This window comes from Syngnathoides biaculeatus, chromosome 2, assembly GCF_019802595.1.
Source record: "Syngnathoides biaculeatus isolate LvHL_M chromosome 2, ASM1980259v1, whole genome shotgun sequence".
Classification (NCBI taxonomy): Eukaryota; Metazoa; Chordata; class Actinopteri; order Syngnathiformes; family Syngnathidae; genus Syngnathoides; species Syngnathoides biaculeatus.
Genome location: NC_084641.1, coordinates 22,184,595 through 22,206,461, shown reverse-complemented (window position 1 = coordinate 22,206,461; position 21,867 = coordinate 22,184,595). Strand labels below are relative to the sequence as shown.

Genomic DNA, 21,867 nt, shown 5'->3' with positions numbered 1-21,867 from the left:
GTGGGTTTCAAATGACAGGTCGGTGTGTATAGAAATATTTAAAAAAAATAAATAAATAATAGTTGGGAGGAACGACGGTGGAGGTGGATTGAGCGGGGAGGTGGTTTGGCCGCGTGCGAGAGGAGAAAGGAGCTCTCCCCACCACCAGCCCCCAGTGTCTGGACACCCCTGAAATAGATACTTCGCCCGGCAAGGGTCCTCCTGAGTACACTACATCCTGTCGGGGAGTCTGTTATTAGTTAGAAGTGATCCGCATATCATCTAAATATGGCCCCGGTCACTGCACTCGATTGTGAGGTGTTCTCTTCTTCGAAAAGAGCTTCCGTGTCAGAAGGGGCGTTGGGAAAAATCTGAAAATTTCAGTTCTTCGTCTCCCATAGCAGGTGGCACAGCATCTCCTCAATGGCGACTGTCCCAGTGTGACGTCTGCTGATGACGTTGCAGGCAACATGGCTGCCACTGGGATGTCGAGTGAGACTCCCGCAACTTTGCGCATGAATGACAGGGCTCCACCAATTTTTTTTCATATAGACATTCAAGTGAATATTATTACATGTAGTTTTCATAACAATATCTATTTTAAAATGTATATAGGCATGTCGGTGGCACTTTAGCACTACAACTACACTAAAACGACTTTTTGTTACACAGATTTTTTTTATGACTTGCTTTCAGCTTTTACGGTTAATTTGACGTTCGTATTTCATGATTATTATACGCTGTGTTTTTCCCCTCTCCAGGGAGGCATCCGAAGCCACCTCATCTGGCTCCTCCCGATGTGGAGGGGCAGAGGCTTGACTCAGGGCACCTCGCAGATGATTGCGCCTCTCACCCCATCTCTAAGGGAGAGCCCGGATATCCTGCGGCAGAAACTCATTTCGGCTGCTTGCATCTGCAATCTTCTTTCTTTCCGTAGCTGAGGGCATAGGAACGTAAATCGACTGATAAATCTAAAGCTTTGACTTTTGCCTCTGCTTCTTCTTTCCCACGACAGACCGAGCGCGAGACTCGTCTCTCTGTCATGAAATCATAGCACATCTTGAAACTGTGTGAAATGCGCAGCGGATAGGGAATTAGTTTCTTATAGTACTTTATACACCTGTCCAAAAAGGTCCATTAAGCTTTCAAAGATGCCTTTCTATAATACAGTAGAGCCTCGGTTCTCGAGCACAATCCGTTCTAGAAGCCGGTTTGAAAACCGAATCAACCGCCGCCCGAGTTGTGTTGTTTCCGGGTTTTTTTCGGGGGTTCATTCCAATTGACAGTAACAAAGCGCGTCTAGGGTGGGTCACCTGGTCGGGCCGAGCACATTCAGTTATTTCCGGATTTTGTTGGGGCGTTCGAGTACTGATTTTCGGACGAAAACAGAAGTAGAAATATCTTGAAATTTTCATTCGAAAACCGATTTGTTGGAGGCTGGGGACGCTCGAGAACCGAGGCTGTACTCTACATAACAGGTAAAAAAAAAAAAATTGTAGTCAGGTCTCATGAGGTCTGAATTTTTAACACCTTTAATTACGCAAAGCAGTTGGATAAAAACAATAAGTGGTTAACAAACATGGAGTTAAAACACAAATGTAATTAAAAAAACAGAACATAATTTACATCGACGAAAAAAAACGCAACGGTCAGTTAAGAACGTGATGCGGACATGAAATGAAACTGATTCCATTAAACGGTGATGTAATGCTGTCGCAGTTTGGCCACGAGGAATTCGTGGGTTAAATTATGTCTCGTGATTATCCCAACAATCTGAAATGGAAAGGAAATCCCAAAATGAACAAGTTAGTGCAAAGTAGTAACAACAACTACCACAGACTGTAGCTACTTACTTCTCCTACAGCGTTGACTACTGGTAAATGCCGTAGGCCCATCGTTCTGAACAGGTTAAATACCTGCGAGATGCGGGTGTTTGGCGACACTGTATAGGGACACGGGTTCATGTAAGGGGTCACATCCTGTAAACAGGAACATATTCACGCTTGGTTAACCATTCAGCATTTCAACTTGCAACGACGACGGCAAGCTTGAATGGGCGATACCACAATCATGCGGGGACTGAGCTGGGTGAGGTCCAAGTCGTGGATATCGGGGAAACGCGGGTAATCTTCAGTCATCTCCGCATATGTCAGCCTGGGCTGAGTGGCACTCTGACGGGACACAATAGTTCATTGAAAGAAAGGCCACTGCATTGTGACAAACACGTGATTGCAGGATTTAATGGAGAGATGCACGCAGAAAACAAGAAAACGTCATGAAAGCTACACTTTTTCCACTGACCGGCTGGTTCTCGGCGTAACACACGCCTCTCATGAGTAGATTGACAAGCTGGGAGCGAAGGATGAGGCCGTGGAAAGTGAGCGGCCTGAAACGCTCCTCCATCGTCCACTCTTCACTTGGGGACTGGTCCGGGCACAGGTTGGGGTAGGGCATGTGCCTAAACATGACAAGGTCAAATTAAGGTCAGCTTTAAAGATAACAGTACAATTTAGGTGCAATCTAAAATTGAATTAGAAAGCTCAACATCCCCAAATTGTTACGACTTTGGTGTGTGTCCCACCTCCTCTCCAACATCTGCTGCAGGAGGTCCTCTCCCTCCTCCGCTGGCTCAACGGCGGCACGCTGCTCATCACAAACGTTCCTCAGCTCACTGGACGGGTACGACTTCATGGACTGGCAGCGCCGTCGCTGCTCACTTGCTCGGGACACAACGCTGGATTTCTCCATGGTGCAGAAAGACGAGCGGAACTCTTCCATTATTTCATCCAGAATCAGAATTAGAATCAGCTTTAATGGCCAAGTGTGTGAAAACACACAAGGAATTTTTCTCCGGAATTCGGTGCTGCCCTGGTATTTAGTCTTTCATAGGTGAGGGATGCTGATGATGAAAATCACAGGCCTCACTCAGCTTTTTAAGAGAACTTGGACCAATGGTGCCTGACTGAACTGTATATCCATCCATCCATCCATCCATCCATTATCTACCGCTTTTCCGGGTCGAGTTCCGGGGAAAGTAGCTTCAGCAGGGATACCCGGACTTCCCTTTCCCCAGCCACTTCTTCCACCTCTTCCGGAGGCGTTCCCAAGCCAGCCGAGAGACATAGTCTCTCCAGCGTGTCCTGGGTCATCCTCGGGGTCTCTTTCCGGTGGGACATGCCCGGAACACCTCACCAGGGAGGCGTCCGGAAGGCATCCGGATCAGATGCCCCGGCTACCGCATCTAGCTCCTCTCAATGCGGAGGAGCAGCAGGTTGACACTGAGCCCCTCCCGGAAGACCGAGCTTCTCGCCCCATCTCTAAGGGAGTACCCGGACACCCTGCGGAGGAAACTCATTTTGGCCGCTTGTATCTGGGATCTTGTTCTTTCGGTCATGACCCACAGCTCATGGCCATAGGTGAGGGTAGGAACGAAGATCGATTGGTAAATTGAGAGCTTAGCCTTTCAACTTAGCTCCCTCTTTGCATAAATTGGACCAATACGAAGTCGGCATCACTGCAGACGTTGCACCGATCAGTCTGTGGATCTCCTGCTTCATTCTTGCCTCACTCGTGAACAAGACCCCAAGATACTTGAAGTCCTCCTCACTGAGCCGTATATACACTTTTAATAACCGCTCCAACCAACAAAAAAGTCTCCACCAGTTCCATTTTATGTGCAATTTGTTCAATACTTTCTCTTCCATTTTCTAATCTTTTCAACTCAATTTACATGTGCTCTCCCTCCTTGTTGATATCTGATCTGTGTGCAGTCAGAGATTTCAGCGTAATTACCGCTTGCAATGCAGGTTTGATTGGCTGTAAGGGTGGTCGAACTCGCCTGTGATTGGTTGGTACAGTTCATCACTGGAGTAAAGTCTAAAATTTGTTGAGCTGCGTAAAACAGAAACACCCTGCACGTCTTGAATCACAATCTGTCTTTTTTGGGATATTTTGTGGGTCAGTTTGGGCGTCCCTGTGCGAGCTACTGACGGGTCTCAGGCTGTGCCAAGGTGGAATTTTAAAATGACACACCATCTCATCCTGCACTTTTTAGTTTGAAAAGAGAAAATCTCGTCCAGTTTAACCACTTTTTCTTCAATTATTCACATACTCCGACAGTCATTGCATCTTAAAACAACAGCATTTCTTTTGTAACTTTCTCCATTAATATCGAAAGTAAACATAAGCAGCATGTCTTGCTTGTCTTTGCTCTAAGTTGCCCAGACTGTGTTGCTAACTAAAGCAGCGGTGGTGGACGCTGTCATTATAAAACACATTGATGGGCTGCACAAGTACTGTAACATTTATAATTATGAGTATACGTCTTTAAGGGCAGGGGGTAAGGTAAACTAGGAAAAAGAGAGCGTGGCGGAGCAGCGGTCGTTGTTTGAGAAAGTTCCATGTGCTGCCTAAAAGAAACTAGTGACTTCTTCTTTTCATTTTTTTACAGTACGTATGTGAATTGTGCCATTGGATGTAACAACCAGTCATCCCTCACTCATTGAATCACAGGGCAAAATGCCACAAACTGAATAACTGGATGTTATACTTTCAATTTGCATTGGATTTTTTTTTGTTTTGTTTGCACACAACGCAGAATATCCGCAAAGAGACTGCATCAGCGGTCCACAATTGCGCACACGTGCAGTTTAGATCGGACGCATTGAGCACCCCTGCTGTAAATGGATAACTTTCCCTAAAATGTCCCAGTGTTTGCATCTATGGAGTCAAAGTCTTTCCGCTAGCTTACCACAGCAACGAAAACCTACTGAGTCCAGAAACAAAGTCTAGTGTCCATTATATATATTGTATGATAAACCGCCCTACTGTTCTTTTGATTGGCTAGCTCCAAAACAGGACCTGTACTTTTAGAGGCTTATGATTCACGGAAGGGCTTCAGAAACACACAAAATTGAGGATCAAACATTGTTTTTGTCTTCGAGGAGCAGTTTTTAGCACCTTAATCACACAAGGACTCGAAGCGAGGACAGCAAAAATAAGGTAAGTTGGGGTACTCGTAAATCAAATCACAACTGTATATGGAAAGAGTAAGAAAATTGGATACAGGACTCAAATGGGGATTGGGCCAAGGAAGTACCTTGAAGTGGATGTTGTTGCTGACTAGAATGTTGCCCTTCATGAAGTCCTGCTCGTTGGGGCGATTTTCGGTGACCACGGGGAAGGCGTGGTAAATGGTGGTGCGCAGGATGCTGACTAGAGATTGGACCCGAGTGTGAGGGTACACATACGTGAGGTTGGGCTCCATAATGTCGCTGGCAGTCAACCTGTGATGGATGAGCTGAGTGAAACAAGGACTCAGGGTACACATTGATGAGTTTTATTTCATTTTCTCGTTTTTATTACTTCTAATCAAAGAATGTTTAGGGTACAGTATTGTATCGTGATACTGAATTGTTGATTGTGGAGATCTTGATTGAATAGCTCATTCAATGCAAATGATGATTACAGTACAACCTCGGTTCTTGACCATAATCCGTTTCAGAAGGCGGTTCGAGAAGTAATTTGTTCGAAAACCGAATCGATATTTCCCATTACAATTAATGGAAAAAGAAATAACGCGTTCCAAGCTGAAAATATTAGCCTTTGTAAAGCATTTTTTTAGCTTTTCCTGATAATAAACTGCATACTAGAAATACATGTATAGCTGAAATACTTTATATAATAAACTAATATAAGAAATATATATATATATTTTTTTTTTGCTTAAAATGTATGCTGGTTGAGCGGCGCGTGTTATGTCAATTGCGTTTTTTTTCGGCGGCGTTGAAATTCACAATAACAAAGCGTGTCGTGGGTCAGCTCGTCGGACCGCATGCGTTGTTATTTCCAGGTTTTGTCGGGGGCGATCGAGTACCGATTTTTTTTCGAAAACAGAAGCAAAAAAACGTTCGACATCCGAGTATTCACTGTAATTGTAACAAACTGGGTTTTAGATTTTTTTTTTTTTCCCAATGGATAACAAAAACACCAGAAGCTGAATAATTTCCCGGTCAAAGCATCCAATCAAGTCATTCCGCTCATCCAATGATGATGAGCGGTGTCTTAACTGTTTATCTTGAATACGTCTTCCGGTAGTTTAATTCGGTTTGGTTTTTTTTCAGTTGCTGTTATGTTGTTGTGAGTTTTTAATTGTTGTTGTGTTTAGTTATTTTTTTCTGATTAGATATTTGTTATTGTGCTGTTGAGGTGAGCTATTTAGCGGTTTATTTATTGTTGTTTTTCAAACTGCTGTTTTGTTTAGTTATTTGTTATTGTGTCTTTTCATCTGTTGTGTTTATTTGTCATTGTGGTTAGTTATTTGGTGGTGTGTTTTTAAATTTGCCAACTTATTTAGTTATTTGCTGTTGTTTTACACTTCAGGGCCATCGTATAAAATAGCTTATCTCCATGTTTGATTAAAAAAAAAAAAAAAAAGACTATGCAGCCTTAAATTTTTCATACATTCCAAAGTGACAGTGGAGCACAGTACAATATTTGTACTTTTTGAGTATTTCCTACACCTAATGAGGAAATTAGGGAACAAGGTGGTTGCAAAAAGACTTCCACCAAGCTTTGTTATAAATTGAAGATAAGTTATTTTACAATATATGTCAAATTCTGTTATTAATATCAATCAATTGTTATCAATCAAAAGTTAAGAAATGTGACCTGAGCTCTTCAAATGAGTTCCTGTGACAGATACATCCCTTTCACATGAAAAAAATGTCTCAAATGCAGGAACGGAAATTGGATGCGACTGTTGAGTGATGTTATTTAGGCACCAAAATAGAACTGTTTAAATATGATCAAATTGTAGTAAAATCAGATTTCCTAAATCTTACTCTCAAGACAAAAGACATACAGAAACGCTGATGTTTTACCTCATATGCCTGCACAGAAATGCATCAATCTTACTTGTCCATCTCAACCTCGGTCTCCCACTCCAGAAGCGGTACTCCTCTGAGCTGGATATGAATGTCATAGATGCCCTTGTTGAATAAATCCCCGGTCCACTTTGCGACCTGGTGACCGACACGTAAATTGTCAAAACAAAACTGATATATGAAGATGAGTAGAGGAATGACTTTGATTTCATGTATATGTAAAAAGAAAAAAAGAACCCATCTATCCATCCATCCATTTACTGCTTAAGCTCACTAGGGTCGCGGGCATGCTGGAGTCAATCCCAGCTATCTTCGGGCAGGAGGCGGTGTACACCCTGAGTTGGTTGCCAGCCAATCGCAGGGCAAATTGAGACAAACAGCCGCACTCACAATCACACCTAGGGGCAATTTAGAGTCTCCAATTAATGTTGCATGGTTTTTGGGATGTGGGAGGAAACCGGCGTGCCCGGAGGAAACCCACACAGGCATGGGGAGAACATGCAAACTCCAACTTCAAAATAAAAGCCTCAAATCGCATTGATGACCATTGTAGAAATAATCATTCATGCATCTTCCTTTACGCTTATCCTCACTAACGTCGTGGGCACGCTGGACCATGTCCCTGCTATCTACAGGTGAGAGGCAGGTTACGCCCTGAACTGGTCGCCACATAAGGGCACACATAAACAAATAATAATAAATAACCATTCACAGACCAATTGCACGACACACAGAAACAAACAATCGCACTCACATTCACACCTTTGGGCAATTTAGAGTTTTCAATCCATCTACCGTGCATGTTTTTGGGATGTGGGAGGAAACCGGAGTGCCTGGAGAAAACCCACGCAAGCACGGGAAGAACATGCAAAATCCACACAGGCAGGGGCGGGATTTGAACCCCCGTACTCAGAACTGTGAGGCAGACACGCTCACCAGTCGTTCAATGTGCCGTGGCGAAGAATCATATCAAGTAAAACACACTCAAATTAAAGTACACTTCCAATATCCAGCCTTCCATTTTCCAAGCCGCTTATCCTCACAAGGATCTAACCAAAAAGGCATACCATTAAGGTGATCATAATCGGGAGTCCGTATGTGATTTCATTAGTGGATTCAATGAGGATGACGGTCAGGCTGATGGTCATCCTGACAACGCCTCCGAGGAAAGAAGCAGCTCCAATCAGGGCAAAGGTCCCAGCGTAGATGTCCATTCCAAGTTTCCTGCCACAGATAGAACCAGTAAGAACCAGTTACACGGGTGTCATCAGAATGAGAGAAAAAAAAGAGGGCAGAGCACAGCTTAGGACAATTTTACTTTTGTAGTTTCTCAATCCCCCACATCACGTAAAGACATACAGTATGCAAAATGTGCCATTACACTTACACCTTCAGGATGTTGGCAACCAAACGTCCATACGCAGCCCCGCAGAGCAGCGAAGGGACGAAAAGACCGCTGGGTACCGACACACCGTGGGTCCAGCAGGCCAGCAGGAAGTAAAGCAGGAAGAACACTGACAGAGTCACAGGGCTGAATGTACCTGAGTGGTCGGACAAGAAGCGAAACACTATCACTCTAATAGGATCATCAGACTGCCAACAAATTTATATCCCCAAAAATACATTTTAACCGGGATTACACGAAACATAACTCACGGTGGGAGAATGGCAAGATGACTGAAAGGGAAAACAAATTCTGAAAGACCAAACAGTTTGAACCTAAATGAATAATGGCCATGGATTTTTGCTCCAAAATATTGACAACCTTTATTAAGGGTACAATTCTTCTAGTTTGGACAAACATTACATGAGCACTGAAAATATTTGTTTAAACATGTTAAAAGTACAAGTACAATGGAACCTTGGAGTTGAACCTCCCAAGAGGGGTACTTTCACAATTAGACTCACAATTACGCGTAAAATAGAGTAAAACACCGTTTATAGTGGGGAATATCTTTAAGACCCCCAAACAATAGGTTCAAAATGTGCAATATAGTGAGACCGTATATACAGTATAATCTTTTAAAAACATTTAGCCCTCCCAGATGCTTTAAAGACATTTCATCTTATTAAAACACTCCTTAAACAGTGCATATATACTACTACAACTACATTGATGCCTCGGTTCTCGACCACAATCCGTTCCAGAAAACGCTTCGAAAAGTGAATTGTTCAAAAACCGAATCGATGTTTCCCAATATAATGAATGGAAAAAGAAGTAATGCGTTCCAAGCTTAAAAAAAAAAAAAATTTTAAAGCGTGGATTTTTTTTTTTTAGCTTTTCCTGATAATAAACTGCATAGTAGAAATACATGTCAGGTTTAAATACTTTATATAATAAAATAATTGAAGAAATATATTTATTTTTTGCTTAAAATGTATGCTTTAGTAATAGAGTACGCTAGGCTGGGAGTGCATTGCCGTGTCTGTAGCGACTCGGCCCACACCCTTGTAAACTTTTTTTAATAACAAAAATGCAGAATAACTTTAAACAAACAATAATGCGGGCGAAAATAGCATTTTTTGGGGGGACAAAAAGTAACACAAAAATATTTGCAATGAGAGTTAACAAACAAACAAAAACGCAGAAATGCTTCAAAAACTGTATCAAATGTCTTCCAGCGTGGTAAGTCGACCCCTTTTAACAAAAAAAACGAATCTAATGTCATTTGTTTCTGCCGTCTCTTAAGAACATTTCTGAAGCTGGTCATCACGACATCATTAAAATTTTGTAGTGCTCTGCTACATTCAGATTGGGGTAATGAAGTTCAACGAAATTATGGATTTCATTCCACTTGGCACAGATGCATTTGATGTCAGCACTTGGGACAAACAACAGTCACTACCGGGACACGTCTGTGTACAGAGGCTGCGTTATACAGAATAACACAAGTGCGCTGATTGCCATCTCGGTGAAAAAAGGTCCACTGTTGGAGCAATCCTTAGAAAATGGAAGAAGCTAAACATGACGGTCAATCTCAATCGGTTCCGGTGTGGCCTGGCCATTCTCCAGACCTAAACCCAATAGAAAATCTTTGGAGGGAGCTGAAACTCCGTGTTTCTCAGTGACAGCCCAGAAATCTGTCTGATCTAGAGAAGACCTGTGTGGAGGAGTGGGCCAAAATCCCTCCTGCAGTGTGTGCAAACCTGGTGAACAACTACAGGAAACCTCTGTAATTGCAAACAAAGGCAACTGTACCAAATATTAACATTGGTTTTCTCAGGTGTTCAAATAATTATTTGCAGCTGTATCACGCAAATAAATTGTTAAAAAAAAATCATACATTGTGATTTCTGGATTTTTCGTTTTAGATGATCTCTCTCACAGTGGACATGCACCTACAATGACAATTTCAGACCCCCTCCATGATTTCTAAGTGGGAGGACTTTCAATATACCAGGGTGTTCAAATACTTACTTTCTTCACTGTAAGTTTTGCCCTGCCCCTGCTCTGTGCCTGTTTAAGCCCTTTGTGAGGGAGGGGCGGGTGCTGACTGCTATTTGTGCCTTTGTAACCGAGTTGGGAAACTTTTTGCAGTCTTTGAAGGGGGCGCTAGAGAGCACATTTAAATGTAAACACAGACAATGACTGTAGTTAAGAGAGGAATGTGGAAGTAAATGGATGGGTGTGAAAAACATGCCCATGTTGATTTGCCTTCAGTAAATCTCACTTTCTAGAAATCCTTCTATAAACAAGTGTTAGTGACGCATCATTGTGTCGGACCTCAGAGCTCGTGCACCATAATTTTATCAATCGGTTTTTAGTGGAAATGCTCCCATCTCACCATCCTGGTGGAAAAGCTGGTGGATGGCAGCCTCCTGCGAGTTGAAGAACAAGGTGGCCATATCATTATACGTCTTGTTGGAGCAGAAGTACTGGCGGATAGTTGAGTTGATATCCTCAGTGACAGAAAGCTAAAAGAAAAACTGAGATGAGTTTGTTTGACGAAAAGAAAAAATAAAATAAAACAGTGCCACCAAGAGTACTTGTTAATTTTTGGGGGGCAGATTTTCATTCAACAAATGAATATTGAAGTGGATGCACCGGCTTACTGTGGTGTTATGGGGTGTAGGAGAGTACAAGTCCCTGCATTCACCCAACAACATGGAAGCGGCAAAAACCACCACGGTGGTCACCATGGCAACCAGTAGGCTCTCTAAAACCCTATAAGGAAAAAAGACAAACCGCTGTCGTCACATGGTTGACTGGAGAAAGACATAAAAAGCACACATTTTGTCAAACAGCGCCCCGTGTGGAAAGACGTTACCTGATAAACTTGGCCTTTGGGTGGATGTGCCTCATGCGATATTTGGCGAGGTTCTTGTTCATGCAGTTGAAGAGTGCCCCGAGGAGCCCACCCGCGAGCCCCATCAAGACAAAGAAGGCCAGGTCCACTGCAGTCCACAAGTGGCAGTTTTTGTCTCCATCTGAGCACTAAACGAGTAAAACAATGCATGACTTTGAGTGCGGTAGATTTCATTTCAATTTAAGGTGCCGTATTATGATCACCGCAACGTATCAATTTGAATGATTAAAAAATGTATTTAGACTCACGGTTATGTGCACTACGATGTTTTATTCATTCATGAATCTCCCTAAATATTGTCTCCCAGTACAATCATTTATTTAGTGATTTACCTTAAATTCTCCAAAATTGAGCAGGCCAGGCAGCTGGAAGGAGCCCCACTTATTGAAGTTTAGACCCGAACGGAAAAAGTTGAGGGTGAACGTGGCGGACATTGAGCAAAACAACTGGAACACAAGATTTAAAAAAAAAAAAAAAAAAAAAAAAATATTGAATGCCAGAGATTTATACACACACACACACACACATAAACACATTGTTGTGAAGAAAAAACAATTGACCCCTTCGCAAATTATACTTTTTCACAGTTTCCTCACTTAAAATGGTTATGATCCATCCATTTTCTGTACCGCTTATCCTCAATGCAAATCAGCTTCTTTCCTCTTGCAATTAAATTCTTGAGCAGCTGACTTACAATTCCACTGCAACGTGCTGCCAATGTTCTGCCTCGAGTTTGTTGTCACATCCTACTGGGCCAATTGGTATAATATACGATAGACTAATGCACGACCAGTCACTTTAAATTGCATACACTCTTTGAAGTCTTGACACCCTTTGCAAAATGGTCATTGCACTGGACTATCCCTCTAATTAGCATTTTAGCTGCTCTAAATGCGAGCAGACTCTGCATCCTTTGCAAAACTTCTTCTTTTCCTTTTGGTTTGTCCTGATTAGGGTTCGCCACAGCGTGTCATCTTTTTCCATCTAAGCCTATCTCATGCATCTTCCTCTCGAACACCCACTGCCCTCGTGTCCTCCCTCACAACATCCATCAACCTTTTCTTTGGCCTTCCTCTCGCTCTTTTGCCTGGCAGCTCCATCCTCAGCACCCTTATACTCTTGTACTTATACACTAATACTTATACCCTCTACAATATACTCACTCTCTTGGCTCTGAACATGTCCAAACCATCGAAGTCTGCTCTCATTAACCTTGTTTCCAAAACATCCAACTCTGGCTGTCCCTCTAATGAGCTCGTTTCTAATCCTATCCAACCTGTTCACACCAGGCGAGAATCCTCAGCATCTTCATTTCGGCTACCTCCAGTTCTGCTTCCTGTTGTCTCTTCAGTGCCACCGTCTCTAATCTGTACATCATGGCCGGCCTCACACCTGGTTTATGAACTTTGCCCGTCATCCTAGCGAAGACTCTTCTGTCACATAGGACACCGGACACCTTCCGCCAAACTGTTCCACCACGCTTGGACCCGTTTTTTCACTTCTTTACCACACTCTCCATTGCTCCTTATTGTTAGCCCCAAGTATTTGAAGTCGTCCACCCTTGCTATCTCTTCTCCCTGGAGTTTCACTCTTCCTCCTCTGCACCTCTCATTCACGCACATATATTCTGTCTTACTTCAGCTAATCTTCATTCCTCTCCTCCATCTTTCTAATTGTTCCTCCTTTGCACAACTGTGAGTTTAAAAAAATGCTCCCTGTCAATTGACTGTGTCTAATGACATACTCAACATGTAAACATTTATGTTGTACTAGGGCGGCTCCAATTACTGGAGAAAAAAAATCTTTGTGTTTTTTACATACTTGGCCAATGAAGAGGATTCTGATTTGCTTGACGATATGACAAATACAAAGGAATTGACCTTGCCGGTCCAATACTTTTGGAGGGGACATTATAAGGAATTCTAATTTCCGCTGACCAACACTGTTCTCAATATTGATTCACACTGCGCAATTGGCCATTCGCGCATACAGCACCAACAAACACAGCGATCCATCTCGTCGGGTACATTTCCAGGACGTACCACTTTCCAAGTGAGGGCCTGGTTCCAGAAAGACGAGCCTTCCTCCAGGCTGAAGAGGGTTCCCCCGATGGGGGCACCAAAGGCAGCAGCTACTCCGGCAGCAGCACCGGCTGACACAAAGTCCCGCTTGTCCCTTCGGAACGAAATGGCAGGTCATTGGCACCAAGGAAGTAAACAATCTAAAATCGTGCACCAAAATCATACCTGTCACTCCGGAAGAAGGGAAAATTGAATTTGATTCTCTTAAAAGTGATGCTCTGAAACTGAGAACCACAACAATTAGTTGATAGTCGTCCATCCATCCATTTTCCATAGCGCTTGTCCTCATTAGGGTTGTGGGCGTGCTGCAGCCTATCACACGTTACTCTGGGCGAGGGGCGGACTACATCCTGAACTGGTTGCCAGGCAATCGCAAGCTTGGATATTCATGAACTTTTTAATACACTTAGGAATAAAATTATTATGATGAGACAGGATATCAAACATTTACATACACTTGCAAAGAGTTGCACACCATGAAATGTGTCAACTTCTGATGTTCAAAAACATAATGAAAAACGCCCATTCAGCAAATAGAAATAATTTTGGTAATCCTAATGGACATAAAATAAGACAGGATTAGTCTGACTTTTGGTCAGACTGTGAAAAAAGCAAGTGTATATATATTATATATTATATATTATATATATATATATTATATATATATATATATATTAATTCTGGTTTCAACTGTTGACGTAACCGTGAGTAGTTGTCTGTTTTTTTTTTTTAAACGTGCAACTGACTGGCAACCAGTCCAGGTTGCAGCCTACCTTCAAAATCAGCTCAGATATCATCATCATCAACATGTCCGCCTTTCACCCGAATTTAACTGTGATAGGCTCTAGCTCTCCCGTGACCCATGTGAGGATAAGCTGCTGGGAAAATGGATGGATGGATGGATGGATGGAAAAGTGATTTAAAAAAAATAATGAATTCTTGAGAAGCAATTGAGGATTCAGTAGCTACGCGTAATGTGACAATTAAAACATTTCTCCTATTGTTCTGAACACCATAACAGCAAATCTGACAAGTATAAACATGTTTTTAAGCGACGAGATTGCCACAATTAAATGGAAATTGGATATCTTACTCTGCTAGTACATGATTAGTTCACAAATGTCTTCACGTATGCATGCTCGTCCACCATGTCCACTCGCGGTTATGGGTGAGATTGAGATTTGTGGCTACTTGATGTACCTGAGGAAGGCCAGCACCCACAATGGCTCCACTGTGTATCATCGGACCTTCTTTGCCCACAAAAAGTCCTGCCAAGACAAAAACAACACAGCATCTGGCAAGTGCCTGGTTCCATTTTTTTTTTTTAAACTTCCAAAAAGCAGCAGCACGGTGAATCAGCTAATAAAGCGTTGGCCTCACAGTTCTGAGGACCCGGGTTCGATCCCGGCCCCGCCTGTGCGGAGTTTGCATGTTCTCCCTCGTGCCTGCGTGGATTTTCTCCGGGTGGGCACTCCGGTTTCCTCCCACACCCCAAAAACATGCAACATCAATTGAACACACTAAATTGCCCCTAGGTGTGATTGTGAGTGCGACTGTTGTCTGTCACGCACGCCTAACTTTGGTGCGGACAACGTCGGATCGATTCCCGCTCAGTGATGGTGTCGATATATGCCCTGTGACGGACCGGCGACCAGCTCAGGATATACTCTGCCTTTCGCCAAAGGTTTGCTGGGATAGGCACTGGCTGTGCCGTAACCCTTTGTGAGGAAAAGCGGCATCGACAATGGACACGGACAACAAAATATTCATCCAAATGAAAAGATCAGCTCCAGCAAAGTTTAACATTATCGATTGGCCTAAACACATCTTCAGTGTAGTTTTTAACAATACTGTAAGTTCTTAAACTATTAATATTTATCTAAATACCTAAAATGGCACGTTACTAGGGTCTGTTGACTTTATACAGGTGTCCCTGCTTTCACAGTGAACCGTACTGGAAGTTTAATTGATTGTACAATTTCCATCATGACACTTTTACCTCCAGCGACGCTAAACAGAACTCCAACAGCTTTGCAGAGAAACGTTTGTAGACGGACGACTCCAGGAATCTTCACCCCGTTCAGGTAGCTTTTGATTTCAGGGATCCCCGAACCTGCAGCCAAGGGCTGGATAGCAAAATGAAAAAAAAACAAACATCTTCCATTATTATATAGATTGTCATCTAATAATGTCAAGTAATTATAGTGGCTCAATCTTTCATTCAAGTTGAGAATGTGTACTATAGTGCCAACTGGGTGAAAAGAGAGAAGTTTGAAAACTGTCCCAGCAGGTGTCAAATCGCCCATCACATTAGGTGTTCTTTTTCATACAGTGACACGCTTTTTTTTTTTCTTTACACCAGGGGTGCTCAATGCGTCAATCGTCGCCTCGCAATCGACTGGTTGATGGCGACGGCGTGGCGACAGAAAAAAAGACGTCAGCCGTATTTTTCTGACCTTTAGCTCACAGCGCATGTGCAAACGACGACACTGAGTACGGCAAAACGCGCTAGTCGGCGAGTTCCCCCCAATATTTTGAGCCCTCGCTTTTTCTTAAAGTCAAGAAATCTTATCAAACATGAGTATGGATGCTGGAGCAAAGAGGAAGACAAAAACAAATCACTTACATACGGAACGCGAGGCGGGCTTTTTTTCACGATGTCATTTTCGAAGTGCGTTTGTCTCATCTGCCAGTGGAGTGAAATGCGTAGCGGCATTTTGAAACTCTTTATGGAAAATACGACACCGACGTAATGAGAAAAAGTGAACGAACTAAAATCCCAATTGGCCGCGCAGCAGTCACATTTCAAACAACATAGTTCAACAGTCAAAGCATCCTTCCGGCTTAGTCACATCATTGTTGTCCTCCCAAGACGGAGAGATGGGAAAAGAGGCATAGCTGACTCGTTGTTTGGATCTATTAAAAATAAGGCGGAAATATTATCTTTAATAAAATCTCTGGAGCTGCAAAGGAGTACAGTTACATGGCGCTGTGAATCCATGGCTGATGTGTGGAAGGACGTCGGAGATTGGGAGCGTTTCTCACTGCAGTTGGACGAATCCACTGACGTGAGTGACACAGCCCAGGTGTGCATTTTCATTCGTGTGGTGTTTAGTGATCATCAACGTGAACTCAGATAGTTACAAAAAATGTTATATTGTGTAATATTGGCTCATGCGGTTATGCAAGGCACACAAACATGCATTTACACACAAAGAATCCTCAATATACTTTAAAATAAATGTGTTTTGATAAGATAAATATGACTTGGTTATTCTATTTTATTATTGGTCAAAAAGTAGTACTTGTAAAGTAGATCTTGGGGTAAAAAAAAATGTCTGGCCACCCCTGCTTTACACCATTGACCAATTGAACTGTGTGGGCCTTTCTCTACAAAGTTAACCTAGTAATGTGGGTTGCCGCCAGTATGGCAATTTCCAGGCCACAGTACAAAAAACATGAATGAATACGTTATATTGGCTGCGATTGGCTGGCGACCAGTTCACCTTCGACCCCGCCTATCGCTCAGAGTCAGCTGGGAACCCAGTGAGGACAAGCGGTACGGAAAAATGAACGGATGGATGTTAAGTCCGTCTATTGCAAAGCGCCTTTCGAACAGTACAATGGGAAACAATAACGCTCAGAAAAAGTATTGTTCCGGAAACGTGCATTCTTACCTCAATGAGGACGAGCACACTGGCGAGAAAGATGAAAGTCATGTTGAAAGCCAGGAGCTCCAGCAAAGATAGAGGCAGGCAGCCTTTCTCGCTGCACTCCTCTACAGCTGAGGGCTTCCATCTAAGGTAGAAAAACCTCCGCAGTCTGAGTTACACGCCGTGCCGTGCGTTAACGCTAATTGTCCTGGTTGGAAGTATGGTGCCATTTGTATGACAGCCCAAGCATGTGAAAACCACAACATCGAGACTGTTTACCCAAAATCCTACATCACTACCATAATTTCCGGCCCACAAGCCGAAACTTTTTTACTAATTTGTGCATTTTTTTTTTTCTAACGGCCGCAAGGGGGCACTCGAGCGGAAAAGGTAAGAGTGAGATCGGTGGAATATGTGTGCCGAGGAAGTGACTTTTACCGGCCCTGTTAGCGCTGTACTACTAATATAATTATCATACATCTGCTTCCAATACAGATATGCTTTGCTCTGCTCTAGATAACGTGGCAGCCGCCTAGCCGGAGATAGCAAGAACAAAAACATCTAGGCACCTCCTGCCTGTTAAAGAAATGATGGCCACACACATACTCAGCAATTTTCCACACATGTATGAACAAACAAGTACACTCTGTTTCCAAATATGTTTTGCTTGCCGTCTCCTTTTTGTAACATCCATATAAATGTGGGGCGTCTTGAAACTAAATAAATACAGGTGCTGAGGAGAGGATAAGCAGAGAGTGCAGTGGCGAATTGTACAAGACACTTCCTCTCCTCTCCCCTCGCGACCTGTCAAACTTCAACTGGTGTCTTTGCTTCCCTTTTTGTGCAGTTTAATGACTGTCTAATTGCCAAACCTGACATTTTTAGTGTAACCTGTCCTGTTAGTGTTACCACAAGCGCGGCGCTAGTGTTAGCACTAGCTTTAGCGCGGTGCTAGCGTTAGCGCTAGCACTAGCGTTAAACTCTTTCTGTGTACTGTCTTTCTCTGTAAATATCTTGTGTTTCAATGTGAGCATTGCAGCTTTTACAAAGCTGCGGCGTATGTACGTACCAAATGGTATTTCCTTTACAAATGCACTCGGTGAGGCTTGTGACCATCTGTGCTCTGTAGGCCGGGAATTACGGTAACTAAATAAACACGTCTGGAAACCCTACGGTGCTGAATTACAATCGCAGACTTCCCAAAGGATACAATAACCAACCAAAGAAAACTTGAGCTTGGTGAAGAAGCGCACAAAGTAATCCACAAACAGACCCAGCTAAAAGAAAAAAAAACAGGAAGGAAATATTTGAAATCATGTTGAAGTACAAAAACAAGGGGAGAGGGGGTGGGGGGGGGGAACTCCATAAGTACGTACCAATCCAACTGATGCTCCAATTGCAAACACCATCACCCATCGCACCGCTTCATATTTTTTAGCTTTCTGTTGGAAAAGAAAGAAAAACACCGACAGATGTCATTTCATTGTCATCATCAAAAATCATCTTTGTTTTGCAATCAGATCACCTTCATTGGTCACCTATGTCAAAACAAAAGTTGGTCTTAGTCCAGTACTTCAGCGATAAAGACACCACATCTTAACGAAATAAAGATTTAGGACATATACACGCATGCACCAAATACAGAGTTATGACGCAATATAGTGCAGCAATAGTGATCGACAACAGAAATGTGCTCAAATGATCGTGCCTTGAGAGATTTGAAAAAAAAAAAAAAAAAAGGGATGAATGCTGTCATCGTGATACAGAAATTTTCTATTGCTTTTAAATATAACGACAATTTGAATGTTGGCAAATGCCGTAGCTCCGCCTCCAGTTGTCATGGTAATGCCAGAATAGCCCCCAAAACCAAGCGATTTGAACCATAAGGTGAAAAGTGGATGTTAAATATTCCGCAATTCTTTATCCTTTGAGTATTTTCATGAAAGAATATACGAGGGCCTGGGATTGGCTTTTAATCGTGCAAAATTTGCAAAATGTCTCCTTTCAACAATTTTGGGAGTTTTCCTGCTTGCAGTTCCTGACTGATTTTATTCAGTTATTCTTTTATTTTTTGTGTTCTCAGTCAATTGAATGTCTTTTTCGTCGTACTCGAGCTGCTCCAACAACCGGAGACAAATTTCTCGAGTAAAGATTATTTCGATTCTGATCTCCGTTGCCTGTATTTTGGGTCCATCATGTCCACACGACAAAGTGGTTGTTTTATTTCACTTGTGAGGTTTTATCACAATCTTTATCAATTTTATCAATTCTCACATTTGAGGAGAACAAATGACATTGGGATATCCTTGCTTGCAGTTTGAGCATAAAAGGACCGCTAAGAACCTGAACACGTGCGCTCAAACGAACACAAAAGTCAAGTCGTTCAAGCTATAAAAGCAAAAACAAAATCTCTTACCTTGTTGTCCATTCCCTCCAAAATCTCCACATAAGGCTCACTGACGCATCGGTCATAATCCAGGCTCTATTAAATATAAAAGTGTTACACTCACGCATCTGACGACAAATGAAGACTCACTTTTGTTTGTTTGTTTTTTTTTTTATTTTTAGATTACCTCATAGTCCTTCCTTGGCAAAATCTCATCTTCTTCATCCCGAATTTCTCCAAGAATTGTCTGGAGCAAAAGTAAATCAAAACTTTTTGACAAGTTTACGAGACAGATTGTGAAATGACAATAATCGGGGCTTTTCTGGGAACTGATCCACGGGGAAGGGGCCCCGTTGCGATGATGCTGCAGACATTATGTGCGTCATGATTAGCATGAATCAAACAATGTTCACACAAAAGCATCAACTGCCTTTGCAGCATCCATCCAATGACTCTGCACAACATCGTTCATTGAACCGTGAAGAGCACAAAGATGGAGCAAGAAAAAAAAAATATGAGAACGGTATTGCAACTTGGCAAAATTAGTGTACAGACAAATCGGCAAATAATCAGATGCGAATAAGTTACATTGGATGGTCACAACACGTTCGTTGACGTACGTAGCGGAAAGCTGCAGCGAGCAAGACCTCCCGAAGCAGACTTTTGAGTCGATTGAAAGCCTCCAAGTCGAACAAGGAAAATTCTCACGTAGACCTGCACCGCCAAACAAATGCAAGAAGATCCTACCAGTTCTTCGGGCGTTCGCGTCTCTTCTTCACCACAACGCCTGCAGCCGAAACAGGACCCACAACACGCCATCTTCGTTGTTGTGTCCTGCCCCGTTCAGTGCCTCCAAGAAAATCAGAACATTCTGCACAAAAGAGTGTAATGTATGCCAGACGCTTCAGAGAGTGTACGCCGCTATATACAAACCGATAAGTCAGAGACAAACAAAAGAATAGGTTTTTCATCTAACTATGAAAAATTTTATGAAACGTGGTATAAAACGTGCTAGTAAAGCGGCCAAGTCGCTGTTTTTCCCACGACCCCTAAAACAGCCATCGAATGTCACGTGGAGCAAAGTGTCGGAACCGCCCCAACTGTCAGAATGTGTTGGCATGTGCATATCTGGCAATTGTCATATCTGACAAAAAGTGACAAAACCAACTAAACACATAAATACTGCATTGTAATAAAATAATAACAGCCCATATTAAATACATAAAAACGTCCTGAAATCGTGTTAACTATCACGAATCAATAATAGTTGGAATCCTAGGGTTCTTCTATCCATCCATCCATTTTCGTAACCGCTTATCCTCACAAGGGTCGTGGGGAGTGCTGGAGCCGATCACAACTGTCAACGAGCAGGAGGCAGGGTGCACCCTGAACTGGCTGCCAGCCAATCGCAGGGCACCTCGAGACAAACAGCCGCACTCACAATCACAGTTAGGGCAATTTATCCATCCGTCCATTTTCTTTGCCGCTTATCCTGACAAGGGTTGCGGGGAGTGCTGGAGCCTATCCCAGCCGTCAACGGGCAGGAGGCGGGGTAAAACCCAAATGCAAACTGCACACAAGTGGTTCTGGGATTAAACCCAAGACCTCAGAACTGTGAGGCCAACGCTTTACCAGCGGATCCACCGTGCTGCTGCTTTCTTCATGATTCTTTTTATTTTTACTCATAAAATAAATGAAAACACGATCAACATTAATCACACGTGGAATGACGTATGTATTTGGCTGCAATTCTAATTCACAAAATTAACTCATTCAAACAATTGTTTGTTCAAATCTGGATGAAAAGAATTCAAATTGTCGTACCATAAATTAAAACATTGGAATATTGCAAGCATTTTTGTGCAATCAAAGATCAATAATAGTTGAATAATCCATTGCCTTTTATTTCTGATTCCAAAACAAGTTCATAAATTTGATGTGTAAATATGATTTGGCGATTAAAGATTTTTATGGCATCAGTGATAACAGCCCTCTGAGGGAATTGTGGCCCGGGAAAAAATGACATTGCTCAAAGGGCATTTTCACTCCGTCTTGAAATTTGACACAAAAGCTCGTCCCTGACTTTTGGGAAACGGGGAATGTGACTTCCTCCTACTTCTTCCAGGTACCCGCTACTAGCAGACCGAATAAAAAAATCCACGTGTCAAACGTAAATGTGTAGTTGCATTCATTTCCATTCCCAACTTTAGATGAGCTCGATTCTCGCGTGTTTCCGAGGAGATCCGACAGCGCCACCCTGTGGACATTTCCTGTCGTGGCTTGAAATTCCACATGGCGAGCCTCCCGCTGATCTACAAAAAAGACTGGATCGCTCATTGGCCACCAAGGCTGAAGTCGCCGAAAGCAGACATCCGCCATCTTGATACTCCCAAAACAGTGACAGTGCCAATTTCGTGGCCGTGAGAAAACATTCCACAGATAAATTAGAAAGATTTACTTTGACACTGTTAAAGTTCGTTTGTAAAGTTTTCTTTTTAATTTTCTGATGAGCGTAATTCACTTGAACAAAGTTTTGTTTACGGTTGTTGTTGTTCACCGTTCACTCAGCGGCTTGAC

The 21,867-nt window shown here is 42.6% G+C and overlaps 1 protein-coding gene across 2 annotated transcripts; it reads right to left on the bottom strand.

Annotated features, from left to right (window-relative positions):
* Window positions 1-1,495: 1,495 nt before the first annotated feature.
* Window positions 1,496-20,276, bottom strand: clcn6 (chloride channel 6). 2 transcript variants are annotated; one of them, XM_061841045.1, is made up of 23 exons: window positions 20,038-20,276; window positions 19,478-19,537; window positions 19,321-19,386; window positions 18,281-18,346; window positions 18,115-18,181; window positions 16,929-17,035; window positions 15,251-15,377; window positions 14,452-14,519; window positions 13,417-13,475; window positions 13,213-13,345; window positions 11,503-11,616; window positions 11,132-11,298; window positions 10,917-11,028; window positions 10,649-10,778; window positions 8,251-8,404; window positions 7,931-8,087; window positions 6,895-7,001; window positions 5,078-5,264; window positions 2,561-2,721; window positions 2,281-2,437; window positions 2,043-2,150; window positions 1,833-1,958; window positions 1,496-1,752 (listed from the first exon to the last, which is right to left on the bottom strand). In XM_061841045.1, the coding sequence occupies exons 1-23, from the start codon at window positions 20,107-20,109 to the stop codon at window positions 1,672-1,674; spliced, it is 2,586 nt and encodes an 861-aa protein (XP_061697029.1). In that variant the 5' UTR covers window positions 20,110-20,276; the 3' UTR covers window positions 1,496-1,671. The 2 variants fall into 2 exon arrangements, with proteins under 2 accessions (XP_061697029.1, XP_061697037.1); XM_061841053.1 differs by lacking the exon at window positions 20,038-20,276 and adding an exon at window positions 19,911-20,028.
* Window positions 20,277-21,867: the final 1,591 nt, after the last annotated feature.

Bases quoted from the DNA above. Each gene is read 5' to 3' on its own strand.
- clcn6 (XM_061841045.1), bottom strand. From the start codon at position 20,109: ATGGCGTGTTGTGGGTCCTGTTTCGGCTGCAGGCGTTGTGGTGAAGAA. The intron at 2,151-2,280 runs GTCAGTGGAAAA...GTGTCCCGTCAG, and splicing joins GTTACGCCGAGAACCAGCCG to AGTGCCACTCAGCCCAGGCT. The intron at 1,753-1,832 runs GTAAGTAGCTAC...TTTCCATTTCAG, and splicing joins TAGTCAACGCTGTAGGAGAA to ATTGTTGGGATAATCACGAG.